This window comes from Candoia aspera, chromosome 1 (genome assembly GCF_035149785.1).
Source record: "Candoia aspera isolate rCanAsp1 chromosome 1, rCanAsp1.hap2, whole genome shotgun sequence".
Taxonomy (NCBI): domain Eukaryota; kingdom Metazoa; phylum Chordata; class Lepidosauria; order Squamata; family Boidae; genus Candoia; species Candoia aspera.
In genome coordinates this window covers 220208237-220224321 of record NC_086153.1, presented here as the reverse complement: position 1 = coordinate 220224321, position 16085 = coordinate 220208237, and the positions used below count along the sequence as shown (strand labels likewise).

General features: G+C 41.7%; 1 protein-coding gene across 5 annotated transcripts in view; it reads right to left on the bottom strand.

The window, feature by feature from the left end:
- The window catches only part of CLASP1 (cytoplasmic linker associated protein 1), a 178775-nt gene that overhangs the window by 37782 nt on the left and 124908 nt on the right, over positions 1 to 16085 (bottom strand). For 3 of the 5 annotated variants that reach the window (XM_063288799.1, XM_063288800.1, XM_063288801.1), the window contains 7 exons: positions 7599 to 7622; positions 5816 to 6060; positions 4131 to 4194; positions 3655 to 3657; positions 3278 to 3441; positions 2273 to 2351; positions 1875 to 2018 (listed from right to left, as the gene is read on the bottom strand). In XM_063288799.1, the coding sequence (XP_063144869.1) occupies positions 1875 to 2018; positions 2273 to 2351; positions 3278 to 3441; positions 3655 to 3657; positions 4131 to 4194; positions 5816 to 6060; positions 7599 to 7622 (723 nt within the window). The remainder of the gene's footprint in view (positions 1 to 1874; positions 2019 to 2272; positions 2352 to 3277; positions 3442 to 3654; positions 3658 to 4130; positions 4195 to 5815; positions 6061 to 7598; positions 7623 to 16085) is intronic. The other 2 variants (XM_063288797.1, XM_063288802.1) reach the window with 1 other exon arrangement.

The following is a 16085-nucleotide window of genomic DNA, read 5'->3' as shown; positions in this document are numbered from 1 at the left end:
ATCCATTCTGCATCATGGTTAGCACAGAGACAATTTTGTACAAGAGAAGGAATAAAAAAAAGAGGATGTAAACCCCAATGTTCATCATTTCTCTTTTATATGCACTGAATTTTATTAGTCATATTGTTACATTGAAGAAATACTTCTGGAACTTCTCATTGTCTACTTAATGATGCTTTGTTTCACTGTAAACAATTGTTAATGTTATGACTTTACTTTCAACAAATCCAATACAGTAGCTGTCATTCCAAAATGAATATCCAGAAGGCTATATAATTAATCCCCTGCCATTTAGTCTGCATGCATTATATGTTGTTGCCTTTACAAATGCCTTTGGACAGGATTCATTTTATTTCTACCTATTTTTCTGATTAGTTTCATCTCTTGATTTTCAGTGGGCTTCTTATCATCTGTCTTCTCCTTTTGAACATCACAGGCTGTTTTCCCACTACAGAGCTTAACCTTGCTGTAACAAAAGTTCCCAAGGTGATACTTTCTGACATACATGGCAAAGACGGCACCTAATGGCAGAGCTGGGAACTTCATGGATCACATTAACATGAACGTTGATGGGAAGAAGCAAATTCAAAACTTGGTATTGTTAACTTTCGCTCCCAAAGGAGCTAGTAAGTAAATTTAAAAATTGATTGAGGAACATCATCACAGGTAACTAGTTTCTCTACCTATTATGTATATGTATATGTATATGTATATGTATATGTATATGTATGATCATGGAAGGTTTGCCTTGATGAGGTATGTGCTTCGCCTTGCAGAGATTTATTACACAGCATTTGCACTATGAACAACATCATAGTCACTCAGTACTCTTCAGTTGAGGCAGGTCAGTTAGTAGAAGCCACTGTTGCTGAGCAAAGTGATGGCATGGATGCTCCACTGAACAGAAGTGGAATGCTGCAGTGCTACCTGGTTTTAGTGAAAGTGCTTTAAAGGGCATCATAATATCTGCAGAGGCGCACTACCACCCCTTCCACAGAATCCTTACCTTGTTATACTTTAGGAATAGGAAAAGGTTTTCTTGGTCTCCAAAATTTTTTATCTATTTAACCCATTAGTTAGAACCCGTGGCCAGAGATTTCCTCCCCACCCTACTACTGCTCACCTGAAACCTTTGCCTCCCATGTTTTCTAGTAAATTGTGTGGATGGGGAGGATACAGAAGGATGCATGTGAATGCACATATGGATGGACATGAAAGAAGTTTCCCTTTTGTCTGTGCTTGAAATGCCCTCTCCTGAAAGAATGATGTGCATGCTTCAACATTTGTACTTTCATGAGTGCATCTGCACATATACTTGGGAATACATGCAAAGTTTCAGAGAACAGAAGAATATCCTTGAATGATGATTGAAAGGGGAGGGAGGAGAAACAAGTTGTGTCTTGTCCATGTTTTACTTTCAGCCAAAATTGTTAGCATGATTTGGCCCCTATTTTCCTGTACAAGGCTTTTGCCCCCAAAGGTTATCCATCTCTAATTTCAATTCACAAAATGAACCTTCCCTGAACTGAGTTCCACTCAAATGCTTCCACAAACTGAAAAGGATGTGTGTGCTTTTCTCTCTCACTCTGCATTCTCCAGCATGCCCTTCCATACTATGTGAACATTAGCTCCAGAAAAAAAAAAAGGAAAAGGGATGACAAAGAAGACTGTAGAAAGGGGAATCAATGCAAATTGTTTGTTAGCTTTTCCACTAACTGAAACGTTCAGCTGAAGCAAAAGGCTACTCCCAAAGAAAGGAATGCTTTCATCCAGAAAAAGTGCATTTTGAATCCAACTGTTTGATTTCATCATAATTGTTTAATATGAATTTACAAGAGTCCCACCAATTATAGCCTCCCATTGCTTTGACTCACCTTTCTCACATCTGAGCTCTTTGGTTCTGTTGTCCAGGTAATAATCCTAGAAACTGCAAGTTTTGCCTCACTGGAGTTTACAAAATCTGTAGGATCCATCTGTCTAGCCAAGGATTCAATGTATTTCAATATTGCCACTTTTACCTGAAGTGAGCAGAATACTTTTTGTAAATAAATACAACAAATTCAAACTCAAAATCCTTTCTTTCTCATACCTAATCCTTTTATGAACCATTGTTTGCTACAGAAATGCCATCTCTAGGTTTTCTGAAAACCCTTAAAATATAACCAAGGAATAAAAAGTGCATTTGCCCCAGTTATCTATATTTAAGTATTATGCTTCACTTTACTCTCAGACATTATTACTTCCCAATGAAACTGCAAGCACTTTAACGTACCTTCAGGTTTGGTGTTTGGGTCTGATCTACGATAAATCTCATTAAAATATTAAATTGTTGATCAAATGGAAAAGAATCCCTACAATGGAAAGGGAAAAGGGAAGAGAGAGCATGAGAACAAATTCTATTACAAGTTCCAGGATTTAAATATAACCAGTGTTTTGCCTTAGGTCAAGAAAAATTAAATATACAGCAGCAGCATGTCACAGCTTAGGAGATGGAAAAAAATAAATACAACTCCAGTCTTACCTCCAATGAAGGATGAAATAATCCTTCAAGCATTGCTATATACAGCTGTTACTTCTACGAACAGTATTTTCATGCAAGCCCACTGCAAAGTAACCTCTGATGAACAGTGCAGAATCAAAGCATAACAACTGGAGGTAAAAAGTACTCAAGATTTATCAGAGCCTTTTTTTTACTGTTTAGTAAATCAGGCCTTTTCAGAGAGGTAAACTGTATTTTTTTTAAGTCAATCAGAATTCCCATTCAATATTAACAAAAAGATTCTTGCCAGAACTATACCAAGTCATATGAAAGTGTGATCTGGATATTGGGCAAAACCACAGCATTATTCAAATGAGCTCATCAACCTTCTGAATAAATATGTATGTTCTTAAGCTTGTATTGCCCCAAGGAAGACAGCTGAAGGATCCAAGTCTTAGTAAACAGAAATAATCCAAGGGCAGATACTATAGTTTGAACTTGGTTTACTTCAAAAACTTTACTTTTATCTATTCTTAGTTTAGCCTAATTCTGATGTGGGATTTAAATGAAAAAATGAATTCTTCCAATTTCCCTCAGTGCTGTTGTATCAGATGAGAGGCTCATGGTGTGACTTAACAAATTCAATTTCTGAGACACTCAATTATAGCTATGCTATTTAGAGATGATGAAAATTGCAATCCACCATATCTGCAGGGCACTAGGTTTGAGAAAGCTGGTTTTGCATTATGTAAAAAAACAGGTTAGCAGTTATCCACAGTTACTTGGCAGACACACTACCTTGTTACATCCAGAGCTTTTTGCACTTTTGCCTGCACTGATCCCAGCAGGTCAGCACCCATCTTCTTGAGTAGCTGTGTCAGAAGAACAAACAGCCAGTCCTGCAAATCATCCTTGTGAATAATGATGAAGTCTACCAAGGTTTCAAGAAACATGCTGAAAACCTTTAAATTAAGAGAGATAACAGGGGAAGTCTTCATTTACAATAACACAAAAGCATTGAAAATGAAAGGCAAGCAAAATCGGCTTTAATACAGATGATTTTGACACCCACATTAACAGTGTGAAGTTCCAGGATGTACTGGATGATTCATATTAAATAGATAAAAGAGGTGAGATTAGGTGGTGGGAGTGAGGAGGAAGGAAAATACACTTACTCTCTGTTGTGAAATCCACCGCAAAACAGGCCATGCAACAAAACAAACCATTCATTAGTAAACTGATATAAAGAATCAAAGCAAACTGCTTTAAGGCAGTTTCCCTTGCACTCAGATAAATTGCATTCACAGAAAGTTTAAGATAACTTTATGAAAGAATATTTTTATAATACGCAAGGTCAACTGTTTAGCTCTTGAGGCAATAAACATTTCTGAAACAATCTATTTTATTACATTTAAAGGAAACGTTCTGCTCTAGATAATATCCTACTTGTATGACTCACTTATGGAATTTAAAACTACCCCAATAATTCACCACAGATAACTGCAAAGGCTGAACAACCAATTAGCACAAAATTTGAAATATTTTGATATTCAATTCAATTCAATTCAATTCAATTCAATTATTTATTTATAACCCAACCTCACAACATTTAGGGATTCTTCATAAAAGATGGATGTATTTAAAATTTTACCTTGCTGTGGGGGTCTGCAAACATACGTGTGAAGATTTCACATAGCCTTTTCAATTCAACTCGGCTAAACCAAACCAAACCAAAACAGAACAAAACAAAACAAAACAAGATTATTCTAGAACTAATATTAGATGTGGGAAAATGTAGCCAGAAAAATTTATGTATAAATCACATCATTTAATTCCAAACCAATAAATGAGTATGGACAAGGAATATCCATTCCAATCTCAACAGATGAGAGGACTCCAATATAAGGTTAAGAGACTAAACTTTAGCCTTCTAAAATTTGTGGTATGATCTAAATGAATCTTTAAATCATTTGCTATCTTGCCAAAATGTGCCCTAACTATGACTTCTGTAAAGAATTGATCTGCTTTGCAGTATATTCTCCTTATATGTTAATGTAACTCCTCCTCTCTTCATTGAGGGGAGAAGTCTCAAGTGTAATCTTTTTCGAGGAACACAAAGCTCAAGGATTCCCCCCTTGAGGTCTTAAACAGAGAGTTGTAAACTCTAATGTTCTCCCACTGTTTTCTGGATAGTGGACTTCTGATGTCCAACTCACTCCCGTGGCATACACTCCACTATGTTTTATAGCAATATGAAAGAACAAATGGACACAAAACAAGTAATTTCAGTTCTCTTGGACACTCTTAGACCTCAATATACTTGCCCTGAAGCAAGGAAATTACAAGCACTAGTTTCATTAGGAAAAACAACTGGAATTCATTGAATGTTTTTTACCATTTCTCATAAAAGTCTTCTCATTAAACTGTTTATGTTAAATGTCAAAGAATCTTTAATCATCAATATGCCTTTATCAGCTTCTTTCTAAACTGAGGGCAGACCAGGGAAGTTTGGGCAGTGTCACATAATTATCTATAGACAGGTTTTCATATGCACATTAGGAAGGTTAGTATCTACAGATTTGATGGGCTTCCTTTAACTCAGTAACATTTTCATTCAGATGCCCTGAATCAGGATAGACAATCATTTTGCTCTCTTATTTATTTTTGATTACTGAGGGATACAGATGACATCTCTAGAAGGGATAGTGCAAAAACTTCAAATTATTTTCCCTTTCTTTGGTATTTCAATGCAAAATAAATATGTTTAGCAGTGTGATGTCTGTATGTCTCTCTGTGCCTATGTATGGTATGCTTCTGGACTGAAAAAAAGTAATGATGAGTATGCAAGGCTGCCAACCATAGGTTGCTCAGTTCTGTATTTAATAAAGAGGATAGAATTACAGCATTAAAAGTATGTTATAAGTTACAATTCAACTTTTTCAAAATTCTTCTCTATTTTCTTAATTCATGCAAGGTGAAGAGAAAGTGAAGAGAAAAAAACCCTAAATATACTCCCATTAATCATATGAACATCTTTGAACACACATCTCTCTATCACTAGGTAGAAAAACTATTCTACAAAGATACTAATTCCCATTGTTCATCATAACTATAACTTAGATTGAATTCAAAAATAATAATGGGTGACAGTAACAAAGACCACAGTCCCATCATTAAAATGTTGCCTATCTAAAATATGCCATACAGTTAAGATATTTTTAAAAAATTGATAAATTAGAGCAAGCAGCATAAACATTTCATAATTTATGGGACTCTTTTAAAGACCTGATAAAGATACAAAATCTACTGATAGTTACTAATTATATATGTACTCACCTTAATGTCCTCTGGCTCTTCAATAAGTTTTGCAAGCCAATGAGCCCCTCTTTCCTTTCAGACCAGTTGGAACTAGCACAGTGGTTTAAGACCTCAGCTACATCTTCTGTTTGTCGCAGGTAGTGTGGGATTCCTCCATTGCGGGAACCATAGGATCGCTCTGAGCAAGCACTTGATGCATCACTGTTTGCATCATCATCAGAATACATCCCATATGGTTCGTACCTTCTTCTCACTGGTTTCTTCTGGTGGAAGGGGGAAATAAATACTGGATTTAGTAGGTTCTGGATGATTTCACTAAAGTACTATAAGTCTGGTATTAGAGGCATAAAGCATTTCAACTTCAGATGTCAGTGACAAGTGATGGAGAAAGTTATCCAGCAAAGGGACAAAACAGAGGAGCAGACCTAACAAATGAAGCTTAACAAAAGATCAAATTGGTATTTGTAAATAGCTACTTTAAAGCATATGTCTGCAAATGGAACATTCAGTTACGATCATTCTGATTATGTTAAATTACTGTTCATTCTGAACAAAAATCTAGATGAGTGCCAGAGAAAGATACCCACACCCTCTGGTGGAGATAGTACTGAAAAGACTGCAACACTAGGGTGATTGAAGCTTATAGCCCAGGATCTGTTGACATGACTGGTGTAGAAAAGTCTGCTGACACCAGTTTAGGCTTAAGACTTCCACAGAGTTGAAACTGTCAATAATTAGTTATGTAAGTATGATTTAGGCTGTCCTTGGCATGCAATAAACTTGGGCTGCTCTGAAAAGTCATACTGATTTATGAATATTGTTCCTGATGCATAAGTCAATTACTTTGAAATACCCAAAACACTTTGAAAGATATACTGCTAAATGTTAAGTTTATATATTATAGATTTCAACTAAAACTCACAGACTTAGCTAATTGATATACCGTGTCCAAGTCCTTTCCTTTCCTTTCCTTTCACATATCCATGCTAAATTCTTATGACAGGATAACTTGGGGACTCCATTTTAGAAGCAAGTCTTTTATCTCCACTGTTGAAGAGAAAAGCCTGGAAACTGGTGGCCAGAATAAAACCCAGAAGTACTGTGGTACTGGGCATGTTTTAAGTGATGAGGGACTATGCAAGTTCTTCAAAAAAGGTGCTTTACAACATGCAAGAGCAGATTTGAAGCCCCTCTTTTCAAATCAGTAAAATAGCCATAACTTTTTTCAGGTTCACACAACTGCTTGGTAAGTTGTTCGCGGCTGTCTTGAATGCACAGCAGCTTTGCTTCATACTTGCTCCCACCTGTTATGCACCTCCTCCCTTGAAGGCTTTGCATAGTCCTAATGAGAACATGAGTCTTATTGTCTAGTAAAGCACTCAAATATTCTTCCTTGACTACCATTTCTTCATCATGGACTATAAATTAATCTACTAAGCCCATTTCCATATCTCTTCCATCCTCCACACAACTGTGTTTTGTATTGTTTTCAGAAAGTCTACATGGTTAGTTTATGGCAGAATTTGTGTTTTCTTGGCCTCACAAACACACAGATATACTAAAGATATTGAAGGTACCAAAGTTCTGCAGTTTGATAGGATTCCAGGTTTGGACAATAAGATATCAAAATAATTACAGCCCTATATAATAATGTAACAGGGGAAGCAAAACTGGGAGGGGGGGAGAAAGAAAGAAAGAAAGAAAGAAAGAAAGAAAGAAAGAAAGAAAGAAAGAAAGAAAGAAAGAAAGAAAGAAAGAAAGAAAGAAAGAAAAATAAAAAATGTCAGGATGGCACTAGTACCTTGCTTCTGGAGTCTCCTAAGAGCTGTATGCAGGAAAATATTGAAGGGTGGGAGAAAGCATAGAGAATTATGTCAGAAGCTTCTGCAGGCATTTTCTTGCAACAAAAACATAAGCAAATGAGTCTTAGCAAATTAAAAATACAAATTCAGCCAGTTTCTTTTCAAGCAATATAAAATAAAATGAGTTCAGACAGAGGCATCAGATTGTGCATTCTTCTGCTCTCATCTTCCTCCAGCCAAGGCCTTCAGAGAACACAAGCACACAAGTAATGTGCATTTAGGATTCTGGCTTTCTAAAGACAACACTATTATCTTATGCCAGAAATGGGCAATACTTGGGGGACTGGTGGAGCAGTTAGTGTTCTTGAGAGTAAAGTCCACAGTGGGCAGGGTTAGGATGGATCTATGTATTGTATATGGGTAGAGCTAGGATTTTTCTCCCCCCACCCCCAGTTTTGTGTTTGTGTATGGAGCCTATTTTAGGGCTTGCACCACAGCCGCGTATGTTTCTGACCTCAAAACACTGAGAAACTGTCCTGTTAGTTTTCAGCAATCACAATGCTTAAATTGATGAGGAAGGTACTTTGTCAGCTATAGGTTGTCTCTGCCTCATGTCATGTTGATGTCTGTATAATACTCTCAGGAAAAAGAGATCTAACATAGTTACCATTTATGTACTAGGTGCCATTTGAGGACAGTATATTAGATACCAAGACTAGAAATATTCCCCCTCACCTCCTGGAACTAAACTCCAATTAAAGAAAGGGCTCTTTTGTCACTGAAGATGATCAAATACACTATGAGGTTCAAGAGTTCAGCCCTTCTTATTGACAACTGTAGCTTATACTCTCTCCACTATTGAATAATTTCCCTTCATCTCAAAGTTTACCTGGTTAGTGGAGTCCTTCATGCTCTCTGAGTTTGGTTGTTTGCTTGCAGACATTTCATTTCCCGACTAGGTAGCATCATCAGTGCTGATGATGATCATCATGACTCCACAGTTCAACGCTGAGCTACATATCTATCTATATACTACTAAAACTCTTGTGTCTGTTTGATACTTTATAACCTTTAACTGGGTGAAATGGTGGATTGTAGGGCAACAATTTTTGAACCAAGGTACCTCAAATGGGCTAACTTAGAGAGTGCGTCCGAAGTCCAAGACCCATGACTCCCATGGTATAGAAATTTGGAAAATTTTGTAAAACATTTTATGACATAAAAATTATAAAACATTTTATGACATAATACAAAATGCTATAAAACATTTCCTGTGGTCAGCTCCTGATGTTTGACTGTGCTATACAGTGCAATATGAATGACATGGGCTATTTTCAAGGCAGACACATCTCTGAATATCTCCCTGAATTTTTAAGAACTTTCCCAGTGAAGGCAGTACATTAGAAGCTCAGCCATTATTGAAGGCATTGAGGAATCTGGTAAGGAAATATCTCTGAAATGATGACCCAATGGTTCATGGGTTGTCTAGTATTCTCTTCCATTGGTTTATCTGGTTTCCCTGTCAACAGGTCTTTCTCTGCAATGATCTAGGAATAAAAGAGCTCCTCCTTGGACCAGGCTCAGGTGACCTCTTTTTACAAGCACAACAATCAACATTTGCCGGACAGAGAATTTGACCTGCAGGGACTTGCTTTACATCTTTTTGATGGAAATAAAGCTTTTATTGTAAAGCAAAATATCCTGAATCCAAAGATGGCGAACAGAGAAGAGAAAGAACTGCTCCTTTTCAGGCTATTGGGTAGAATTATCTATCCAAGAAGCAAAGAAGAGAAACAGGCAGAGAATAGCTAAAGAAAGTCAAAGAACTAATCATCACCATCAACAACAGAGAGAAAAAGGAGCTAAGTTCTGAAAAGATAGAGCTGAATCAATTTTTACATGTCACATTTTTAGGAACTTGTGAATTTTTAAGAGGATATCTAAAAAAAAAGTAACAAAACATATATATCATTATGTTCTCTCCCTCAGCAAGGAATACTAGCACACTCAGTTTGCCTCTCTGTTAGCGAAATTAACCAAAATATGCTCATCGCATTAGATAAAGTTTAATTAAAATAAGGTAAAATAACAACGGTATCATTTAAATAATTCTGATGCAATAGAAAAGCTAGAACATAGGGGCAACGCCTGTAGTCTCTGTCCCTTTTGGAACCTCTTAGAGAGGGATTGCTGAAAATGGACAGTTAGATTTTCTATAATTCTGAAATGGAAAACACATAAACACTGTAGTGAAATTCCTAAAATAGACATGATTCTTGCTATAGGAGGGGCTATGCATGATTGGATGCGTGCTATATTTCAGGATCAAAAGTTTACTTCTCCATCCTAAAGTATTCGCTATCATCTAAGATTATATCAAAATGTGGTGTTGTTGTTGTTTAAATTTATATCTTCAAGAAGCAAAAGGAAAATACTTTATTGAACCAATGGATGACTTCATACTTATCAGTAGGTAGAAAAGGGAGTCAGAGAAACCTCAAGTCACAGGAGCTAGAATTATACTCTTCCTTCTGAAGTCAGAGTGCTGAAACATATCTCAGGTAAAGTATGTTTTTTCTTTGAGGTTTATGGCCAAAGATAAACCAGATGAAAGCCGCATTTACCAACACTGATGGCAGCAGGCCTTCAGTTTTTCCAGATCCCATTTCCAACTTTTCTAAGCTCAAGTATCAACAACCAGCTCCCCAATCTATCATCTGATTCCCAAAATTCCACATGTATTTCTATGGGCATTTTGATGGAAAGAACTGGAGTTGCAGCCGTTTTTAATATTGTTTCATATTATTGTTAACGAGATCTTCATCTCTATGTAATCTATGTAACTATACTAATTTATGTATTTATCAAATTTATATGGCCACCCATCTCATAAGAAGTGACTAATCATATACTTCTGAGCAGCTTTTTCTTATACTTAATAAAATCCTGTGCATCATTCTATAATTAAGAAAATTTTATCCAATGAACTTCATTTTATCAAATCAAAGACTTTTTTTCCTCCAGACTAAACAGTCATCAGCCAGGTGAAACATCTAAAATTCAAGATGGCAACCACAAGCTGACACTGGTTGACGCTCCAAGGGAGTGATTCCTGACACCCTCAAATTCTCCCTGACCCCATAATTTTTGACTTCAGGGGTTTGAGGAAGATTATTAGAGGGTTTTTATACCTGTGTTAGGGGTGGATAGGCCCCCCGGATGGAGCAGTGAGGCACGACGCAGAGCTTGGCAGCATGGGGAGTTCGGTGGCGCAGATGGAGTTCGGTGGGATGGTGGAGCCCAGCAGAGGCCAGCATGTAAGGCTGGGGTGTTTCTGGGCCTGCCGTGGAGCCATCTGGTTGAGGCTGTGGGGGCGACGAGCAGCACAGTGAATTGGGACGCAGAGATCAGCCTTGGCAGTGGGGTGGACTCTGGAGGCACGGCGAGCCCCGATGCTGCAGCGAGTGGATCTCGGCGGCACAGGGAATTCAGCGGCGCAGGGGACTGGCCTAAGTAACTCATCAGGCCACCAATGAGGCTGGCCCTTGGAGGCATGGCAGACTCCGCTGCAGGGAGGAAGCACAATAGACCAGCCCCTCCCAGTGTGGGGAGTGGGCTTCAGTGGTACAGCAGGGCGCAGCAGGCCTCGGCAGGCCAGATGGGCCTCAGCGACGCAGTGGACCCCAGTGGTGTGGAAGACTCCAGGGACAGCACACGGGCTGATGGGCTGTGGTGGCGTGAGCTTCATGAGTTTGGAAGGCGGGCCCTGACAGCGCAGCAGACTGGGACAGTGCAGGGATCAGAGGCAATAATGACCCCTGGCATGGAAGACCTTGGCAGAAGGAGAGTGATAAAACTGGATTACTTCGATCCCCTCGGCCATAGCCCCCTGGTCAGAGTAGTGAAGACCCCGAATAGTGCAACTTGATGAACCTTGGGAGACTGTGGAACCACGGTGGGTCTCGGTGTAGTAGGCCCTAGTGGTGAGGAGTGACAAGTGTTCTCCGGGCCCCTCTACCGAGTGGTGGTGCTAGAGAGGCTTTGCACCCTGCGCGGCTGGTGGGACGTTGGTTATCCCCTCCCTACCTAATGAGAGTGGGGGATGGGGTCATTAGGGGCCCTCCAGTGTGAATGTGGAACACCTACCCTTTTAAGTGAGAGACAAGGGGTGGTGAAGTAATGGATGGGATGCCCACTGCTGACTGGTGAGAGGGGCTAAGTGGGGGGCAGAGTGGATGGAGGGGCAATGGTTGGGTTCTAACAGCGACGAGAGTGAGAGCTGGTGTGCTGGGGGACCCACCATTGCCCTGTGGTTGATTGATTGTATGAATGGATGAAGGGTCCCTTGACAAACGATTTTAGGGGCCCAGGGGTGGGAACTGGATCTGTCGGTGCTGGGAGTGGTGGGGCGGGCCATGTGATTGAGGTGGTGACGGGCCAGGGACATTATGGTGGGAGCCGGAGGGCAGGCCATCTTTGGGGAAGATGCCCCCAGTGTTTGTTACCGGTGGTGTGTTCCGGCCTTCTGAACTCAAACCCAGGTCCTGGATATCAGACTGGTGGGGGCCCAGGTCTCCAGCTGTTGGTTCTTAATGCCAGGTCAGTTAACAACAAGGTTCCCCTCATATGTGATCTGATCACTGAGGAGGGGGCACACCTGGCATTTATTACCGAGACCTGGCTGGGCCCGGAAGGAGTAGTAGTTTTGTCAGAGATGTGCCCGGCTGGATTTCGGGTGTGGCACCAGCCGAGATGCCAGGGCAGGGGAGGAGGGGTGGCGGTTGTCATCCGAGAGTCTCTAGTGGCCTTCATGGGTGCTGCTCCCCAAGTGGCCGGTTGTGAGACCCTGTTCTTCAAGTTGGGCTCTGGAGAACAGTTGCAAGTGTTGCTACTGTACCAGCCTCCCTGCTGCGTAGCAACCTCCCTGACTGAGCTGCTGGAGGCTGTCTCGGGGTTGGCAGTGGAGTTCCTCAGACTTATGGTTCTGGGGGACTTCAATCTGCCTTCCCTGGGGCGGGCCTCAGAGGCAGCTCGGGAGTTCATGGTGACCATGGCAACCATGGGCCTGTCCCAGATTATTCGGGACCTGACTCGAGACAGTGGCCTCACTCTGGACTTGGTTTTCTTGTCGGAGCAGGGCAATGTAATCTGAGGGGAGAGCCGCATCAGTCCCCATTGTCATGGTCAGATCACGCCCTGGTGACCCTGAGATTCTCCTATGCCGCCCCCCTCCACAGGGAGGCTCGACCCATTTGATTGGCCCACCCCTGGCGACTAATGGACCCGACAGGGTTTCAGAGGGAGCTGGGGGTTATACCTAAGGATCTGCTGCATGGTCCAGCGGAGGCCCTGGCTGCTGCCTGGAATTGGGAGGCAGCCGGGGCCTTGGACAGGATTGTGCCTGTGCGACCTCTCTTGTCCCATTGAACCTGGCATTCCCCGTGGTTCACGGAGGAACTGAGGGTTCTGAAGAGAATTAAGAGACGTCTAGAATGCCGCTGGAGGAAGACAAAGACCAAGCTCGACCGAACACAAGCTGGAGCTGCTATTAAGGCCTACCTTGTGGCAGTAAGAGCAGCAAAAAGTCAGTATTTCTCTGCTCTTATTGCATCTGCAGAATGCCGCCCAGTGACCCTGTTTATGGTCACATGATCCCTCCTGGGGAAGGGGGGTCCGGTGACCTATCTTCAGGGCCGTGCTGAGGAGTTTTCTGAGCATCTGCAGGATAAAATTGCTCAAATCCGCAAGTTGGGTTCCAAGCATGAGGCAGAGTCTGTGGAGATGCTGAGGGAATGGACTTACTCTGTTATCTGGGAGCAGTTTGATCCTTTTGGGCCCGAGGAAGTGGACAGGACCCTCCAGAGTGTAAATGCCACCACCTGTCAACTAGATTCATGTCCGTCCTGGCTAGTGAAAGCAGCCAGGGAGGTGACATGTGGTTGGGTCCAAGCGATGGTGAATGCATCTTTGAGAGAGGGGGTTTCCAGCGGCCTTTAAGGAGATGCTGGTGCACTCCCTCCTCAAAAAACCATCACCTACTATTTTGGACACCTTTCCTCCAGTCTCCCACCTCCCCTTTTTGGGGAAGGTGGCTGAGAAAGTGGTGGCGTTGCAGCTCCAGAGGCTTATGGATGAAATGGATTACCTAGACCCCTTTCAGTCAGGTTTCAGGCCCAGATATGGAACAGAAACAGCATTGGTCGCTCTTATGGATGATCTCTGGTGGGAGCAAGATGGAGGCAGTGCGTCCATCCTTGCTCTTCTTGAACTCTCAGCGGCTTTCGATACCATCGACTGTGGTATCCTTTTGGGTCGGCTTAGGGAGTTGGGGGTGGGTGATGTAGTTTTGCACTGGTTCATCTCCTTCCTCCAGGGCCGGTCCCAATCGGTGGTGATAGGGAGTGAGAGATCTGACCCTCGACCCCTCCTTTGTGGGGTGCTGCAGGGTTCGGTTCTCTCTCCTCTCCTATTCAACATCTACATGAAACCGCTGGGCAAGATCATCCATCATCACAGGACAAGGTATCATCAATATGCTGATGATACTCAATTAGACGTCTCCATCCCAGGTAAAGTAAGTGATGCTGTGACTGTTCTCTCCAGGTGCCTGGAGGCTGTGGGGGTCTGGATGAGGAACAACAGGCTTCAACTGAACCCTGGTAAGACAGAGTGGCTGTGCGTGAGGGGCTCCTCAGTATCCGAGAATTTAACATCTTTGGTTCTGGATGGGGTTGCACTGCCCCAGACCAGACACAGTGCAGAACCTGGGGGTCCTACTGGTCTCATGACTCCTGCTCAAAGAGCAGGTGGCAGTCGTGGCCAGGAGGGCCTTTGCACAACTTAATGTTGTGCGTCAGTTATGCCCTTTCTTGGACTGGGAGGCCCTTTACACACATGCCCTGGTCATCTCCCATATAGGCACATGTAACACCTTTGCTGTTCGAGCTGCACTGGGTTCCAGTTTGCTTCCAGGTCCAATTCAAAGTGTCGGTTATGATCTTTAAAGCCCTACAAGGCATGGGATCAGGTTACCTGAGGGACCCCTCATCCCCATCACATCAACCCGTCCCACCCGGGCATACAGAGAGGGCATGCTACAGACCCCTTCTGTTAAAGAGTTCCATCTGGCGGGGTCACAGAAACGTGCCTTCTCTGCAGTAGCTCCTGACCTTTGGAACATTCTCCCCTCAGAGGTGAGACAGGCTCCCTCTCTCCTGGACTTCTGCAAACAATTAAAGACCTGGTTTTGTCACCATGCCTTGGGCGAGAGGGAGAATAGTCACTCTTGGGGATGGCTAGCTCCCTAGAATGGCCCTGTTTTACTTGCGGATTTATAGAGAACTTTTAGCCATCTGGCCTTCATTATATTTATATTTTATTATGTACTATATTTATTGTAGTTTTATATTCCATTGTTTTAACTGTGTTCTTATTGTAAACCGCCCAGAGTCCCTCCTTGGGGGGAGATGGGCAGTGATAAATTTGAATAATAATAATAATAATAATAATAATAATAATAATAATAATATAGACTACTGCAATGCGCTCTACATGGAGCTACCCTTGAAGAGTATACAGAAGCTACAGCTGGTCCAAAATGCAGCCATGTGAGCAATTTTTGGTACCCTTAGATCAGCACATATTACACCATTGCTTTGCAAGCTGCATTGGGTACTGATCTGCTTCTGAGTGCAATTCAAGGTGTTGGTTATTACCTTTAAAGCCCTTCATGGAATGGGGCCAGGGTACCTGAGGGACCGTCTCATCCCCATTACATCTACCCGTCCCACCCAATCATGCAGAGAGGGCATGTTACAGACCCCGTCTGTAAGAGAATTCCATCTGGCGGGGTCCAGGAAGTGCGCCTTCTCTGCAGTGGCTCCTACCCTCTGGAACATTCTTCCCCCAGAGATAAGACAGATCCCATCTCTTGTGGCCTTCTGAAAACAACTCAAAACCTGGTTCTGCCACCTCGCTTGGGGCGGGAGGGGGAGTAATCATCTGTGGAGATGGTTGGCGCCCTAAAATGGCCTCCTAGATATACATGAGTGATTCCAACTAGTATCGTCATCTGGATATTATATGGTATTTATCTTAAATATTATATTTGTATTTATATTTGTTTATGGTATTTTAATGCTTTTATCGTTGTAAACTGCCCAAAGTCCCCCCTTTGAGTGGAGATGGGCGGTGGTAAAATTTAATAAATAAATAAATAAATAAAATTTTGGTATTTCATTATGTTTCAGTTCTTACTCTGCAAATCCATTACATCTTAGATCTTTATGGATATTACTAACAGAACAAAAATCATACAATCTTGGATTCAGCAGAAAAACAAAAGAGAAACTTCAAATTGTGTTTATTTTCTGCTGTAAAATACTGTCAAAAAATACGCATGTAGCATGTGCTTCCTATGTAGCATGTAAAAGTCCAGATTCAAACAGTACTTACAGATCATTCTCACTCTATCATTCTATCACTGC